Source organism: Acomys minous, assembly GCF_964271855.1.
Source record: "Acomys minous genome assembly, chromosome: 10".
NCBI lineage: Eukaryota > Metazoa > Chordata > Mammalia > Rodentia > Muridae > Acomys > Acomys minous.
This window is the reverse complement of record NC_140491.1, coordinates 75,182,918-75,201,273: the sequence shown is the minus strand read 5'-3', so window position 1 is coordinate 75,201,273 and position 18,356 is coordinate 75,182,918. Positions and strand designations below refer to the sequence as shown.

At 47.2% G+C, this 18,356-nt stretch overlaps 1 protein-coding gene across 17 annotated transcripts in view; it reads left to right on the top strand.

The window, feature by feature from the left end:
* The window catches only part of DENND1A (DENN domain containing 1A), a 476,985-nt gene that overhangs the window by 401,640 nt on the left and 56,989 nt on the right, over positions 1 to 18,356 (top strand). For all 17 annotated transcript variants that reach the window (XM_084797945.1, XM_084797940.1, XM_084797948.1 and 14 more), the window contains 4 exons: positions 12,593 to 12,697; positions 13,024 to 13,111; positions 15,076 to 15,116; positions 17,090 to 17,161. In XM_084797945.1, coding sequence (XP_084654071.1) covers positions 12,593 to 12,697; positions 13,024 to 13,111; positions 15,076 to 15,116; positions 17,090 to 17,161 — 306 coding nt within the window. The remainder of the gene's footprint in view (positions 1 to 12,592; positions 12,698 to 13,023; positions 13,112 to 15,075; positions 15,117 to 17,089; positions 17,162 to 18,356) is intronic.

Genomic DNA, 18,356 nt, shown 5'->3' with positions numbered 1-18,356 from the left:
CAGAGCTCATATCCACATACCTTGCAAAAGATTGCCTACTCCGTTAGGTAAGACCACATAACAAGGAGTTTATGTACTTTGAATTGAGGGGTTGGGGCAGTCTTGCAGCAGGGAGTCTAGTTTCAAGAGCCCCTTTGTCAAAGGTGGTAACATCTCCTCATCTGTGCCACAGGACAAGGCTGAAAATTGAAGTGGTGGGAAGTGGGTACACAAGTAGTGGTGCCCATGCCAATCTGTGAGAGAACAGGTGGATAGAGGCAGTTAAGAGTAACTTTACACTGGGGCTGGAGAGGTGGCTCAGCAGTTAAGAGCACTGGCTGTTCTTCCAGAGGACCCGGGTTCAGTTCCCAGCATCCACATGGCAGCTTGCTACTGTCTATAACTCTAGTTCCAGAAGATCTGACATCCTCTTCTGAACTTCATGTATACAGACATCCATGCAAGAAAAAACACCCATAGACAGACAGACAGACAGACAGACAGACATACAAACAATAGGAAAAAATAAATTTTTTAAAAGTGACTTTACATGATGAAAATGATCAGCGAGGGCATGCGGGTTCTGGAGGCGAGCAGAGCTGGCATTTTTTGGCCCAGCAATAGCTGCCCATCTGCTCTCTGTCAGAATATGTTAGGAGTGCATCTGGATTGCTGCCCCAGAGCCTCAGCTCCGGGCGGGTCATGTGGTCGTCTCCAAGACAACTCCAGGAGCGCTGGAAACTGCTGTACTTGGAGCCAGATGCTTCTCTGCACATGTGGTCTAATTAGCCGGGGTTCCCTGCCTCCTCCGCTCCCCACCCCTCCCAGCACATACCACCTTCTCTTTTCCCTGCCTCTCTCCCTTAGCCTTCCTCACATCCTCTGGCTGGCTGTGCACTCTATTTGCCTCTTCTTCAAGCATGCCTGTTGTCCTGGTACTGTGCAGGGAGCAAGCAATGCTTCGAACACCTCTGCCCTTGAGGAAGACAACTCTGGATTAGGAACTGATAGGTGACTAGGCAAGGGCATGACTAGCCACAAATGCCCTTCGCAATGGAGAGCGTGAGTGCTCAGGACCCACAGGAAGTTCAGCCATGGCAAGTGTCCTCAGTCAGCTAGATCTTTCGTTAGGCCTTACAAGGCATGAAAATTCCCCAGCAGAAGACGTGGCACATGAAAGAGCAGGAGTCACTGGTACCCTCTGGATAACTACGGTTTGTTCTGGTTACTAGACCACAAGGTATCTGGGGAATGAGGAGCTGTGGCCGTCTATTAAGGCTTCTCTCCACCTCTGAACTATACTTGGTTCTACAAGCACTAGGACCAGTGGGTTGAGGGGTGACAAGGTGGCTGTTGGGAGGTGAGCCTCTGAGTAAACAAAGCCCCTTCAGGAAGCTCCTGAAAATTCTCCTTATGACTCATTCATTGCTACCTGGAAAGTGCTTGCAAAAGAATAGTCAGAATGTGCTGAGAAGTGAAATTTGTGTCTTCTGAGGCACCAGCATCCACCACTTCTTGAATCACTAGCTCTCAGGAAAATGTGCCCAATGAGGAAGGAGCAAAGTAGCGTCTCCCTCCCTCACCCATGCATGATATGCTTTCATACCCCAGGATGCCAGCTCCTCTCTGCTTCCTGCCCAACCCACTCTCTGCTCACACCCTATCATCCTACTCCACTTAGCCCACCCCTGCCTCTCATTGGTGCTTTGCTTTTTTTTTTCCCCCTCCTCCTTGTATAGCGTTTCCCTACTCTTTCCAGACAGGAGCACCTTGATCACAGATATTTTTTGAAGGGAGGGTGTAGGATTTGCCACCTTAGACATGATGCCAGCCTCAAAAGACATGTAAAAGGGCCACGGTGGACATTCATTACTGACCCTTTGCATGTTCCTGTAGAGAGTTGCATGTCATTTAAGACCTCGAATATGAATTAAAGGATCTTTCCCTTATACATCTGAGGAAACAGGCTTAGAGAGGCTCTCTCACGTCTCTCTTTCTGGAATTCTGGGCTGCACTGAGCCCTTCTGAGGCTGAGACCCCAGGTCATCCAGACTCAGCACAGAGCCACTAGCCTCTTTGGACTAGGTAGTGACCATAGTACACAGAGAAGGACACCTTCACTTGAAAGATTAGTGGCAGTCATTTGGATTCTCCAGAAACCTGGAAGAAAGCCCCTGTCTGGGCAAAGGAGCCAGTTCTGAGAGTTTTGCACTGCCATGAGAAATCTGAGCCTGTGGCTCCTTCTAGTCTGTAGACTTGGGCCAGGCACATCTCTCTCTGAAGGAGAGGGATAAAAAGCCCATCTCCATAGGGCTGTCACAAGAAGCCAGTCTTCAACCAAGAGTCATCATAGGGCCCCAAGCAGGGCCACAATCTAGGCAGCTTTTGTGACAGTCCCCTTTCCCCTGGCTCTTGTTTAGTCTTGCTTCCAGAACCCATCATATGCTGGGTATAGATTGTACCTAACACATGCATGGAGTCAAAGCTACTTGCAGTACAGTCAATGTATGCAACAGGCAGAAAGCCACCAGAACTTAGGAGTTGTACCCTCAGCTAAGCACTTGGCATGAATCACCTGTGATCCTCACATAGCTGGGAAGCAGGGTCTCCCACCTCACCATGAAAAAGCATCTCAGAGGACTTGGGGCCTGCCCTGAGTTCCAGACCCCATGGGTGGTGGGCCTGCATTCTGTCTCATTTCTTCCATTCCTGCATCTGCATGGAGTGCTGATGTGGTGGTCTGTTTCTCTATGGAGCCACTACCTCCTCTATGTGTAGAAACAGCGCATGTCAGTGTTTAAAACTTCCTTGAAGATTTTCCAGTCACTCAACTTTACAGAGGAAGACCCCAAGGCCTAGGCAAGGAAAGGGAGCAAGGCCAGTCAGGTGTAGATCCCATGCTTTTCACACTTTGCAGTGCTACTGTTTCCTCACAGCTAGAAGCTTCCTGCTCCCAGGGCTCTAGCCAGTGCCAGGTACTGGACATGCAGCACCAGACAGAGGGCATCCAAGAAAGGGGTGATAATGAATGGAGGAGCCAGAGGCTAACAGGCAAGCCCTATAATTCAGTATGTGGACACTGCTGTAACAGCCCCTCCAAGGGCCTTGTCACCAAGGGACTAGTGTCTGCTCTTTGTATGACTCAGGAGGTGGAGCTGCTTCTGTTTTATTCACATATCCCTTTGTCTTTGCATAATTGAGCTGCAGATTTGCATAGGCACAGCCAACACTGGCTACTCTATTGATCATCTCTCCCAGGGACCCATGAAGCACTCAAACCTGATCCCCTCTCTGGTAGGCCTTCTCAAACCACGTTTTTCTCTCTGTCCTGTGGAAGGGAACATTAAGATGAAAAGATCACTGTTTTACTCCAGATCTAGCTCCCAGTGGCCCTGAGTTGACTGACACTGGTTGATCATGAGATCTCTGTGTGTCCCATTTGATTTCTGCCCTGAGAGAGAGCTATCATTGTGCTGCAGCGATGAGCGACCACTGCTACTCCACATAGACACACACACACACACACACACACACACACACACACACACACACACACACACACACACACACACACACACACACACACACACACACACACACACACACACACACACACACACACACACACACACTCAGAGCACCAGGTAGGGATTGGGTTTGCATTGTAGCAGCCAGAAGCTACATCAGGTGGAGTGGAACCACAGCCGTTTCAGCATTACTGCCCTATAATCCATCTCTGTGGCTTGGCTCTAGAGCAGCTCCAGCTGGCAGCTAGGTGACAAATATACACCTGTGATCTATGTCTCTTAATACAAGAGACATAATATGTTATATGTGCCCAGAACCAGATACACTTTGCCTCCAAACACTGGCCAGGCCCCTGCTCAACTCAGTGACCTCAGGCAGGTAACCTCGCTGGCAGAACCTCAATTTCCTTGTCTGTGAAATGGAGGTGATCTAAGACCTGCCTCACAGGTTGCCACAGAGAATAAGCGGGATAATGCATGTAAAACCAGCCAACACTCTGAGTGCTCAGCAAGTGGTAGTTGGTTTTAATCACTGCACCTGCTTTCCTCCAAGAGCTGATTCCCATCTGCATGTCTTAGGGGAGGAAAATCTTGAGCTAGTATGCACGAAGACCAACTTCATTGTGTCTCCTCAGCTTCCACAGGCCTCTCTGCTCATCTGCGTTCCTGTGCTAATCAGAATTTCCTGACTTCTCCCTGTTTGTCTCCGTTAATGCTGAAGGAAGGGGCTGCTGGCACAGATGAGCTGCGGCGTGGGCTGACGCGCCTGTGATTCGAATGTCTTTACTATAATCTAGCGAGTGTGTGCAGGGGGCCTCTGTCAATACTGGAGCTGTGGCCGGAATGGGCAAATACCAGCAGCCCGGCCATCTCTGGCCCACAAATCATCTGAGGAGCTCTGGGTGGGCGCCCACATTTGCCCTAACTTAAAATCATCCGAATGGCAAGGCGGCTTCACAAGGAGACATTGATTCTTTGTTTAGGGCTTGTTACAGGGAGTCAGCCCCCGGCATGCCTCACCTACTCCACATTTGCTACAGAAAGCTCTTTTGGTCCTGTCATTCCAAGGGTGGCTTGGCTCAGCCCTGTCAGGGTCATCTGATTGGTTGTGCAGTGATTCTCCTCCCTATGCCCACCTCATGATCCCAGTGTATGCTGTGCTTGCATTTGGATTTGGAAGTCATTAGACTGGAAAACTCTGAGATTTGGGGCTAAAGGCTTCTCCATGTGGGTGTCCCTTCCTCATGAGATGGGAATGGTAAGTGAAGGCCGTGGCAAGGGTGGACATTGCTGGCTGGCACACAGTGAATCGTCAGCTGACAGGCTCCCTTCTCTCCGTGCCCATGCTGCCGCTGGTGCTATGGCAAGGGAGCCCAGCTGTCTCTCCCACGTTGTTGTTGTTGTTGTTTTGTCCCTATAATCCAGTAAATAAGGATTAGGGCGCTCTATGCTCCATACCACAAGGGAAGCCACATTGGTCCCTTGGCAGCTGCCTGGCTGACCTGTGAGGAGTGGCCATCAGACCAGCACAGCCTGTCTTTCTGCCCTAGGAGTGGGGGGAATTTGGAAGTCTGTCAGTGAAATACAACCAAGATGAGGACTGCTAGTGATGAGTGGGGCCAGGCTTTCCAGCATTCTTAGGGCTGCTCTAAGCTGGTCACTCACCTCTGCCAGTGGTTCTCAGCTTCTACACTGGAGTTAGTTGGTAAAGTTGTGGGATTGGAGCACCCCAGATGATTGTCAAGGTTGAGACTGATTGATCTGCAACATTCCATTCATTCCAGCCTGGTCCCCAGCAACCCCAACAGGCATGTAGTTATGCCTGTGCTGAAGAGGATGGCTAGTTATAGGACATGGGGCAGCAAGGACACAGCCGGGCCGGGAAGCTGCTGTGTATCCCGCTCTCCCGTCCACCTCTCCGAAGCAAAAAAGCAGAGCCTGTCATCTAAGAGCTTGCAGGAGTCTGGGAAAATATGTCTGCCCATGGGTAGTGTAGGTAGAGACACTGGAAAAACTGGAACCCTCTTCACCTGAGCCACCTAGCAAGGTTTTCTGAGGAAAGTGACAAGATGGAAACCCAGAAGTTCTGCAGGAGGATAGATGAGTATGGGGGAGGTAGATTGGATGCCACTGACAAGGGAAAGGCAGCTATGGAAGGCCCAGAAACCCTAAATGTTATGCTCAAGATTCCAGAAACCCCAAAAACCTAGCTAAGATCCTGAGTCAGATCTTAGGCAGATAGCCAGCTGCAGAACCACCTGCTGAGCTCTTACTAACCTAGGAGAGATGGGGTGAGGCGGGGATGATCTCCAGGCTGGTCTCGGCAGCCTGGACTTTATGCAGTCACACAAGGCCTGCCCTCACTTTGATAATCTGCCATCATATTATAATTCTTAAAACTTTCCCTGTGAACTTGTGCATTCTGTTAAGTCCTGTGGGACAGTGGGGATGGACACCAGCAAAAGAGCTAAGCCTGGCCATGGCAGCCCCATAACGTCACAATGCCCACATAGCACACACGAAAAGTGAGATCAGAAAGACTCAAAGCATGCAGTAGTTCAACGTGGTAAGATCTGCAGTGGAGCAAGTGGAACCAGCAGCCCGTGGCCACACTCTGATTAGAACCAGAACTTGCCTCAAGCACAGGAGGAGGACTGGTTTCTCAGTGATGTGAGCGACATAGGAGCTAACGCAGGAGCCATCATGCGCTGTGTTCTCATTTCTTGTCCTAGCCAACTACTTACTCTGAAAATGACATAAAAAGAAAGGAGATGGAGCAATCGTGCCCCTCCTTCCTTTCTGATCACTGAGACAGAAAAGTATGGACTATGCCTGTATCGGGAAGTAAAATTAAAACAGTTGAGTTAATCTAGTGCAGCATTTCCATTGAATGATGAGAACCCAGGAGCTGGTTTGCCCAGTGGTTATGAGTACATAATGCCTTCCAGAGGACCAGAGCTCAGTTCCCAGCACCCACAGTCTTGTGCACATGCATATAACTAAAAATAAAATCTTTAAAAGAAAGAAAAAAAAACACAGGTGCATATACCAGCTATGAAATATGATGCCCATCCAATTTAGTATTTTTAAAACCAATATCATATGACATAAAATTGAACAGCAAAAGTCATGCTAATATTTAACATTTTTCTTTACTTGGAATGTCAGTAAATAATACAAACAAACAACATAACAGATTTTGAAAGAAAGAGCAGAAGGAAGGGAGGGAGGAGGAAGGGAGGTAGAAAGGTTAGATTTTAGCAGCATTTTTTTTTTCAAGAGTGTTCATTTTGCATTCGGGCCTGCTTGTCATACTACCAGCCATGGCAAGACCAGTCTCTGCCCTTAAGGGAGACTATTATTTGTGAGAAATTTAATGTGGAATCATCCATCTATGATCATCTGCTGTGAACCTCACACTGACACTGTGAGGTCTCACTGCAGTTATTACCAATGATGAAAGACAAGATGAGTTGTCAGACAGTACAGGGCTGACAGCTGAGTCAGGGTTCAAGGACAGGCCTTTTGACTCCAGGACAGGTTCACTCTTCACCATGTTGAGTTGCCTTATAGAGACTAAATCCACAGTTTCAAGGTTTTGTAAAGATGCCCTTAACGAAAGCAATCCCAGTCCTCTGGCTGCCAGGCACACTGCCACACTGTGCTTGTCTGTTTCCTGAACTTGACTTATGCACACTATTGCACACACTCACTCCTCCTGCAAACAGGATTCCTTTGAAGTAGTTGGCTTTCTATTATGGAAAATTCCAAGCCAATACAAAATAAACAATCACCTACTCTACCATGTTCTGTTGATTTTTTTATTGTAATTTAAATTTTTTATTGTAAAATTTCCCATCTTAACCATTTTATACATGCAGTGCTTTGCCCTTCAGTACATTTACTCTGGCATGCAACCATATCTCTCTCTCAGACTTTGTCATCTTCTAAATCTGAAACTCTCCACCCATTAAACAGCTCCTCAACTGCCAGAAGCCACCATTCTAGTCCTCTATATATGAATTTGATCACTTAGAATTACTAATCTTAAAACAAGCGTGGTGGCGCACACCTTTAATCCCAGCACTCGGGAGGCAGAGGCAGGCAGATCACTGTGAGTTCGAGGCCAGCCTGGTCTACAAAGTGAGTCCAGGATAGCCAAGGCTACACAGAGAGACCCTATCTTGAAAAACCAAACCAAACCAAAACCTGCAGCCAGGCGTGATGGTGCATGCATTTAATCACAGCACTTAGGAGACAGAGTCAGGTAGATTTCTGTGAGTTCAAGGCCAGCCTGGTCTACAGAGTGAGTTCTAGGACAGCCAGGTCTACACAGAGAAACCCTGTCTTGAAAAACAAAACAAACAAAAACATTACCAATCTTTTGACTATTTTATTTGAGTTAACATAGTATTATCGAGGTAAAACCATGCTGTAACATATCAGATTCCTTTTTATGGCATATGTAACGTATAGAAATACCACATTTTGACTTAATGGGTAAAGCACTTCCTGCTCTAGCATGAAGACCTGAGTTTGGGTTCCTAGCGCTCACATAAAAGAAAGGCCTGGCCATATCCCTGTAATCTCAGGGCTGAAAGGCAGACACAGCAGGATCTGAGAGCTTGCCAGCCAGCCAGTCTAGCTGAAACAGCAAGCTACAGGTTTGATGACAGACAGTGTCTTAGAAAGTAAGGTGGAGAAGGGCCAGAAAGATGGCTAAACAGGTAAAGGCACTTGCAACCAAGGCTGTTACCTGGTTTTAGTCCCCATGACCCACACAGTGAAAGGAAAGAAACAACTCCCAAAGGTTGTCCACTGACCTATGAACAACACTGTTACACATACTCACTCCTGTACACATATGCAAATATATATATAAGCTATTTTAAGAATAAGGTGGAGAGTCATTGAGGGAGATGCCTAATGTCAACCTTCTATACACACAGAGAATCACAGGCCCACACACCCATACACAAACACACACACACACATACACACACACACACACACACACACACACACACACACACACACAAATAATGTTGCCATGGACAGAATAGTCTTCCATTCCTATATGGTCTATACTTTCAATATATTTCCCACCGTGTATCTAGTATTTTTAGGACCTGTATTTTTTTATTATTATTCTTACACAGAACCTGGCTTATAAGAGCTATTTTGTAGAATGTTTGATTTAATGTAGGAATCTTCCAAAAATGACTTGTTTTAAATTTGAAACAGTTTGTAAAGAGGATAGCCCTCTTTTTGTCTTATAATCATATAGTAAAAGTAGGGTTTTTATAACAATTAAATTTGTTAAGGAACAGAGGAGTCAGCAGGACAAAGAAAGTTGTTTGAAGAACCTGGTGGGGGTTGTATTTTCACACCAGCACTGAAGATGCTGTGTGGATGAAGCCATTATTTCTGGAAGATTCAAACCTTTGGAGTCACGGGCTTCACCTGCTAACAAAGATTCAACTCATTAGTGATGGAGTTTTCGATTGATTCCATATGTCAAGAAGATAATCCAAGAGGGAAAACTTGTCTTTTTGTAACAGAGTCCTTGATGGGGTTGAGCAGCTGTGTTTTACTGTCCTTGGGGTCATAGATGGAAAACTCTCTACTAATGCCATCTAAGCGCAAATGCTCACGGCCTGACTCCCTGGAATTAACGTTGCCATCAGCAGGTTGCCCCAGCGCCTAGAGTGTCACCTAAGAAGACAAAAGGTTTAATCAATCAAATAAGAGAACTAAACCAGCAATGCTTGCAGTTTTCGTAAAGGAGAAAATTAACAAGACACTGTTCTGTAGTCTATTGAAGAGTGGAGTGTGGGTCGCCATGACAGCAGTAGGACATGGGTGTGCGAAGCAGAGGGTCTGAGCTCTGTGTGCTAACCCTGGTCCTATGGCAGGAGCCTTCGCCGAGTCCTGCTTATCCCCAGAAGGGCTGGTGTTCTGCATCCTAAATGTTTGATGAGGAGACCTTTGTGGTGTACATTCTTAGACACATTAATGGGACATCTATAGGCACCCCTTGTATCTTGGAAGGAGAGTCACTCCAGGAAATGAGCCCTCCCTACTTGACTCTGGGTAACTGTCCATTTCCCTTTAACAGTATTTGCTTCCATGCCTGAGACCCCTGATATTTTTAAGATGATCTCAGAGAAAACCCTGTTGTCACATTTCCCTGGGGGTTTCCCATCCATGCCTATGTCCTTTTCTCGGTCTTTATGACATAGATAATATGATCCAGGGGGATGCCACCTCCAATGAGGGGATAAGATACCCAAAATAGCCAGGCATGGTGGAGACAGAGGTAGGTGGATCTCTGTGAGTTCAAGGCCAGCCTGGTCTACAAAGCAAGTTCAGGACAGCCAATGCTACACAGAAAAACTCTTTCTGGGGGTAGGGTGGAAGACACCCAAAATATCATGTCTCCTGCAAAGTGAGAGTCTCCTGCAGCTAAACCCTACCTTGGGCTAGCCTCATACACAAATCCAGTTGCAAACGTTCTTGAATTCATCACTTTAAGCAAACTCCTGGTGATGCTGTGCCAAGGCTCCAGGTACAAGTGAACAGCTAATCTGAGCAGCTCTAACACCCTCCACCCTGAACACAAGCACCCTCCTACCCTGCATAGTACCCTCAGAGTTCTTCATCAGGCCAAGAAGGGTCTGTGTCACACTGAGGCTACAAGTCCTGTGGCAGAATCCAGGGTTGAACTAATTCTGGGGTTTAACTCACATCCCTCCACTTGTAACTAGGACACAGGCTTTTCAGTGTCCCCAGGGACTGTGGAGCTATGTTCAGCAGAGACTTGCCCTCCCAGGCTCCTTGTCAGAGAGGACACTGGGAAAGACTGTTCTAGCACTAAGGGTAACAATGCCTGGTAGCACCAAGCAAGGATGAGGTACTGCCACACCCAAGCCTGAGCCCATGCCAAAAGAAAAGAACTGTGGAAGGGAGGGCGGGAGGAAGGAAGGATAAATATGATGGACATGTGGCATGTGACCAGAAAATACCTTTGGAACAACAGGTGTGGAAGAATAGACACAAAGAGACTCAGAGGGTCTGTCTGAAGGACTGCTGGTCTGGCCACAGTTTCCCCATCTTCTCCCACACAAGACCCTTGTGTGTGTCACACACATTGTAAGGTGTGCAAAATTATGCAAACAAGTGTGTCTGCTCACAGAGAACACAGTAGAAGGGACAAAAATCCAGTCATCACATGAAGGCAGTACCTGGGGAGCCAGGATTTTTGAGTAGGATGGTGTCATGATTGAACTTTGGCCAGAATTGATATGGACCAGAATGAGTGAAATAGGACAGAACATGAGGATGAGCCCCCAGCATAGCAGTCTGTGCCTGTCCAAGGACATGGCTGGCGAACAGTGAGTGAATGTGTGAAATACCTCCCAGACTGGATGGGAAGGTCACTGGAAGTCTGACGGGTCAACTGTGCATGAGTGAGTCTCTGACAGCCAAGAAAAGGAAGGAGGCACTGATTTGAATGGAGATAATAGCCCGTAACTGAGAGTGCAGGCAGTAAGTTTTAGGTGCCTGATGTAGATCAAGACACATTTTAGAGGCCTAGCAAGGTTTTGGACTGGTGTCAAAATCATCAGTATGTGTAAAATCACCCAGAGAGAATATTGCCCTTCTGTGGCCCCAACAGTGAGGAGAAAGACGTGCAAAGGTTGGGACCTACCATCCTTGCCAATGTGCTGTGAGCAGCTGCAGCTCCTTCCCCGGAAGCTAGGGGCTGACTTCCCTCAGGTGCAGCTCAGTCTGCAGTGTTCCCCCTTGCCTCAGCATCCAGAATACTTCTATAACTGAAGCTGAGAAACTGAGAAGCAGCTCATCCAAGAACTGTTTCTAAATCATCTCACCATGTCTGTGTTTCTCAGCAATCAGTTTTCTTATTTGTTGTCATAGATGCTTGCATAAACTGCCTCAGATCCTTTGTAAATCTAGGGCGGGCTGAACTATATACAAACACATTTCCCCCATTCTCATATTTCTGGGCCATCCTTGCAACCTGAGCAGTGAGGCTGCCCAGTTGCTGACTTAATATTGACTAGACTGAAGCAGAAGTTCTTGGAACTTATAGGAGCCAGACAGCAAATTTAACACGTAACTCATTAAAACAGGATAAAAGCGGAGCTTCAATCATCTTTGTGTTTGCCACCAAGTCCGTGAAAGGAGGGGGTGCCCTTAACACTGCTCGAGATGTAAAAGTCAGATCTTTCAGAAGCGGGAATGCAAACCAAAATTAAAAGCATGTCTGCATACACAAGTACTGCAAAGGAGTTCAAAGAACGAGCAAGGCGTTGACAACATAGGCCTCGGTTATTTGGTTGATTGTTTTAAAACTGGGGGCATCATATTCTTGACTCAAAACATACTTTGTGAACAAAAACTTATTCATCAAACAGCTTAAACACAAATTTGTGCAGGTAGTAAATTATACTTTTGATCAGCCAGTATTTTGTAAAATATAACTTGATATAGGTGAGGCTGGTGTGGTAGGCATGGTGGAACATGCCTGTAATCCTAACACTTGGAAGATTGGGGTTGGAGGCTCACAAGCTCAGTGCCTGCCTGAACTGCACAGCAAGACCCTGTCTCAAAAACAAACAAAATAATCATTTCGTAAATGAGTTTAAGACGATTTTCCATAGTTGGTACCTGAGGAAAGGCCACCAACAAAGAAAGCACAGTGCCACCCTTCTGCCCCAGCTCTGAAAGATTCAGCTCTGCCTTAGCAGGGCCCCTTCAGCATGAGGTGCTGACTGACATCAGGGCTCCACCCTTAACTGTGGAAGGGAAAGTCTGGAAATCGTCACACTGCCAGGCACAGCACTAACTTCCCATAGGTTGTGATTGTCGTTAATAGGGAAGGGGTAAGTGGGGCTGCACAGCTGAGCTTGGCTGTCCACGCTGCCGCTAGCCTCTCTCTCTGACCTGGCATATGATTCTCACTTCCTGAAACAGAATGATGATCACAGATTCCGTAGTAAGGAGTAAAGGAGTAGCAGATGTGGGGTCCCTGCCTCTGACCATCACGTTTCTCCACTTCCCAGGAGGAGCCCATCACCTTCAGTGAGGAAGCCTTCGTGTCCCACTACCGCTCTGGAGCCATGAGGCAGTTCCTACAGAATGCCACACAGTTGCAGCTCTTCAAACAGGTGCCCAGCCTCCCTCAGGCCTGTGCCAGGTCCCTAGTATTCTACCTTAGGCACTAAGAGTGAGGGAAAGGAGGGGGCAGGCCTGGAGAGGACCGGGGCACAGGGGAGGATTTTTGTAAAAAGGGCATCAGGTGCCAGACAGGCCCTTGGTTTGCCATTTTTTGAGTTAGAAACACACAACCAGCATTTTCAAGAGACTTTTGGTTTCCAAAGGGCCTTTCCCATCTTGAAAAGCTGGTCTGGTTTTGGCATATACCACAGTGCCTAGTTGGATTGCTCCCTTGTCTATAGACAAGCTGTGGTACATTTGCTTTTTCTCTTTCCAGTTTATTGATGGCCGACTAGACCTTCTCAATTCCGGCGAAGGTTTCAGCGATGTCTTTGAGGAGGAGATCAACATGGGCGAATATGCTGGTAAGAAGCTGCCTGCGGCCCTCCTGGTACAGAGAACCTTTTTTTTCTTCTACAGGAGATGGAGGGAGGAGACTGACTTGGAAGAGTTGGCAGATTCCTCGTTTTCTGACAGGATGCACGAAGCTTGCCCATGTGAAGCCTCTGATCCCAGAGCAGTTGCTTCCCTTGGGTAGAAAAGTCTGGCAAAGTGTCGTGATCAGCATGATGCAAGGGTCACTTACCAGATTCCGAAGTAGGAGAGCTGAACTCAAATGGGACCCCTGTCTCATTGCTAGCTGTGAAACCTGGGCCAAGGCATTTCCCTTTCCAGCCAATGCTCTCCTGCTTATGCACTGGCAGTGCCATAGACGACCTGCCAGGGCTTCTGTAGTGAGGAAGTAAGCCACCCCAAAACAGTCCCTGCCATAGGGTCAGTGCTCAGCACATGTTTCTGTACAGTGTGAACATCATCAAGCCAGATGCAGTGGTGTGCAGTCCTAGCCATCAGGAGCCTGAGGCAGGGGATCACTTGAGCCTAGGAGTTGGGAGCAGCCCGGGCAGTACAGTGAGAACCTTTCTCAAACAAACAAGTAAATGAATAAAATGTGAACCTCATGGCTGGGTGGCCAGCCTCAGAAGGATCATCCTCTCCTTTTTCAAGGGAAGCCTCTAGAGCACTGGGAGGTGTCAGTAATGAGCATCTCCTGAGTCCCAGTCTGGCCATCGGTTCGGTCTTTGATGGCAGAGATAGCAATGCGTGTAGTTTCAGTCTTCAGAGTGGAATAATGTACCCTCCTACTACTGAGCCTGTCTACTCTGGCTGTGCTGATGACCTTGGAACATACCCAGGCTCACAGAGGCAGCTTCATAGCCACCTGTTTTACAGGTCCAAGCAGTCCATACCACAATTTTAAAGCCAGTGCAGAGTCTCTGGACAGTCATGGCAGACTGTTGACAAGCATCCCCTGAACACTACACCCAGAACTGAGTAAACAGTGTAAGCACTAGCTTTGGTCCTCAGGGAAAGAGATGCATGACTAAGACAAACACAAATTAAGCCAGTGAAGGATGAGAAAGGCTGAAGTGTGTGTTGTTGGCATGGTGCTCTGTTAACTCTCACTGCACCATTCAAGAGCTTAATGAAGAAGCAGGTTCTGACCATGGGAGAGGAGTTCTGGGACATGCACTCTGTATATTGCTAAATAAAGTCTCCTGTTGAGACCTCCTTGACCCTCAGGATACAATGAATGGGACTCACCCACAATTCCTGTCACCAGGCAAATGTATCAAAGGTAGCTTGTGTGTCCACAGGGTTTCTATACTGAGTCATTCAGCTCTGGTGCATCACAGAATATAGATGTGACCTGAGCTAGAGGGCTGTTCCCAGGGAAGAAGAAGGCTGGAGCAGGTAGAGCGCTTCCCTAGCATACATAATGTCCTAGGCTCAAGCCCCAGTGCCACATAAACGTGCGTTGTGCCAGGAGGATCAGAATTTCAAGGTCATCTTGGATAACATAGAAAGCTGGAGGCCAGCAGGAACTACATGACACTCTTACACACACACACACACACACACACACACACACACACACACACCAAAAAATCAGTGGAAAGAAGAGAAAGAAGCTTCCAGAGAATATGACATTTTAGCTGCCTGTTCAGTTCACTCTGATGCAGATGGCAGGGTATGGTGGCCAGAAGAGGGAAGCACATTTTTATGTCTTAAGGATGGACAGACAGATTGCTCAAGAGCCCAGGCTAGTCAGGGTGTGGGGCTGTGCAACTGGAAGCACAGCAAGGAGAGTTTGCACAGTGGGCCATGATACAAAAACTCCCTGAGAATGAAAACCTGGGGCCTGACTCACTGCCACATGCTTCAGAGGCTCACAGTCTAGCCTTTCTCTAGATTGTGAGCTTACCAGTCCACATGAAGACAAGTTAAAGACATCTTTGAATGACAGCCTCTCTCACTTCTCTTCCCCTAGGCAGTGATAAACTGTACCATCAGTGGCTGTCCACAGTCCGGGTAAGTGTGCCCTACTTAGAGCCACCTGGTTTCCTTTGTGGCCTCGTGGCAGCCTCTAGACTCTGTGGCCACCTACAAAGCTGCCTCAAGGCATGGGACATGCCTTTCTCTCAACTGAAGATGCTTGTGTCTTAATGCCAGGCCACCTAGAAGGAGACAGTCTCCCTTAATGGGGGGAAGGGGAATGAGGCAGGAAAGGCTTGCTCCGCTTGAGGCCAGCCAAGGCCCATAGAGTGAAGTATTGTTCTAGAACATTTCCTTTCATGACCAGTTGTCATTTTCACAGGAAAGCCAAAGATGTGTCTTTCTTGCTATCCTGCGGTGTCTTTCACAGCAAGGGCTCCTGGGAAAATGGAAAACACGTATCTGGGAGACTTTTCTTCACTCTTACTGCTACTGTGAAAAATGTCTTGTTGAATTGGGAGCCAGGTGCTCAGGGCTCCTGTGGCTTCTAAGGAGTTCAAATTTTGCCTGACTTTTCCATGATTTTCTAATGAGTGTGTACTCAAGGCCTACTGTGTGCCACAGACAGCTGGCCTCTGAGAATCCAGAGGGGGGCAGATCCTGCCCTGGGCGAGCTCCCCATCTCATTAGGGAGGTAGGCACGTAAACAGGCAACTCCAGCATAATGTGATAAGTGTTCTCTCCTGCTCCAGGCCAACCGCAGCTGCTGCCAAGGCAGGTCCCCTGGAAGTGGCTGCAGTTGGCCAGAGTAAGCAGCTCCCCCATGAAAGACTGCCTTTGTTCTTGGATGGCCAAACACAGCACTTGGCACATCAGAGGCAAGCAATAAGGACCTGTTGACTGATTGATAAAGGGAGTTTCAGTACTCCAAAGGACCCTTTAAACAGTGTTCTGAGTAATTTTGGAAGGCAGCATGGAATAGATGAGTGGGTGAAATTTTCCTATTGTCCTACAACATAGGATGCTTTCTAGGTCAAACTGTGATGTTTGTCACTAAAACTCAAAATCTTTAAGGCAAGCAGTTACCAAAAATGTGCTAAAAATTAAAAAGTCTATGCCTACTGTCATCTCTTATGTGACACATTTGATTAAAAGTCCTCCAGAAACATGATCCCCTGGGTCCAAGCCACCCCATCTGGCTTCCCAGCCTCATTTCCACCGTAGGTCAAGAACCCCTGTCCCTCTCAGAGCTCCCAACTTCTGTCCTTTGTTTCCTACTCCAAGAACATTCCTATCCTACTGGGCTCCACATCAGCCTGTACTCATCCTCCATGGTCTAGGTCAAATGCTTTCTGTTCTGAGGCCCTCCCCAGTCTTCTGGTCTCCAAACTCCCTGTATGTAAGCAGTGTGACTCTTAACATCCAAATTGGCCCATTTACCCTGCTCTGCCCCTCCCCCATACACACAAAGCCTGGTGGTCTTCAAAGAGACACCCCTTGGCTCAGGGCCCTTACAGCCTTACAACAAGCTACCAGGGTAGAAATGGCCTGTGCACTTGAGCTCACTTAGCTGCCTCCTAAGCCGTGGAAAGCCTTCCTCCATATCTTCCTCCCATGCTCCCCACAGAAAATGATGAACCATATTGCCAGAAGGTCTTGGTTGACCAGGACCTTGTTTTCTTCCCTGACATGAGTTAACTAAGTAGTTCACAGTTACAAAATATAACAGAACACTATCTATGGTAACTAGAAATTCTCTAAAGAGTTTCTGGTGACCATAAGGAAACCCTTGCCTCAGAAGGCCTAGACAGGGGCAGGTACTGACAGGAGCCTACTGTCTTCCTTTGACTAGTTATCACATGTCTCTTCCCCAGTTCCCACACACGTGCATGCACACACAGTGAGTCTGCTATGGCCCTAACTGACCCCAGTAACCACCTGGGCCTGCTTCTCTTCTCATGTCACATGCTCTGGAAATGTTGTCTGGCTTGATTAAAGAGAAGCACTCTTTGTTGGTGCTGGCCCACTCTCCCTTCAGCCCACATTGCTGATTGACATTTTTATTACAGAAAGGAAGTGGAGCGATTCTGAATACTGTAAAAACAAAAGCTAACCCAGCCATGAAGACTGTCTACAAGTTTGTAAGTACTGGTCGCAGTCTGGAAACCATGGATGGGTTCCTTCACAATACCTGACTTTTTTGTTTGATTGGTTTTGGGTTTGCGGGGGTTGGTTAGGGGGGTTCTTTTATTTTGTTTTTTGAGACAGTCTCTCACTATGTAGCTCTGGCTGTCCCAAAACTCACTCTGGAGACCAGGCTGGTCTCAAACTTAAAGAAATCCCCCTGTATTTGCCTCCCAAGTGCTGGAATTAAAAATGTGTGCCACTATGCCCAATACAACCTGCCTCTCTAGTGTGTCAATGCCTTGATTGCAGAAGTGACCAAAGGGTGGCCATGCTGTTTCTTAGCAGTCTCAGTGTTCTGAGAATTGCTTGGCATTGCTCTTTTATGACCTCCCCGTGGCAAGTAACATGTATGGTTATATATGTTGAGAGGATTGGGAGGGCCTCTATTTTACAAGCATGACTGTGTGCGCAGTGGGGAGACCTCCCTCAGTTCTGTCCCGAATCTTCATCCTGTCTCTTACCACTGCCCTATAGGAAGTGTTTTGTGAGACTCCTGCCCACCACAGAGTGAAAACAGGACATCTGTCAGTTCCTGGTACTCCATCTCTCACAAGCCTCAAGTATTTGTTCTTGTACTTTTTTCTATTTGCTCATTTGACTCTGAGCCACATACATGGAGTGGTTTTGTTTTATTTTCATTTTTAGTTGTGTTAGTTAGTACTTTCTGTCCTTAAGCTCTAGTTTCTATACTGGATGGGTGGCTACCAGCAGAAATGCACAGGTCAAAACTGACAGAAAATAGAAGCGAAGGTATCTTCTAAAATGAAATTTAGGAAGTGGCACTATAAAAACCTGGCAATTGCTGTTTTGTTTTAACCCTTCAACCTGGAAAGGAGATTGACCCTGAGGCCCTGCCCTGGTAATGTATAGTGGGGTTCTGAGTCTTGTGGCTGGTAAAGCTGCTGTTCTTTTACTGGTAGCTGTCACCAAGCTGCTGAGGGAAATAATTATAGAGAACAGAAGAAAAGCTTGGGAAGGGAAAGAGGAAAAAGAAGTCTCTGCCATCAAAATGCAGAAAATGAAATCCCTGCAAGAGCCTTTAAGGGATTTTTTTTTTAACCTTTTACCTTTGTATTTGTTTTCACAGCCATTATATTTTCAACTTGATGATCCCATTTTCCTTCATTTTTCTAGTAATCAGAGAAGGTG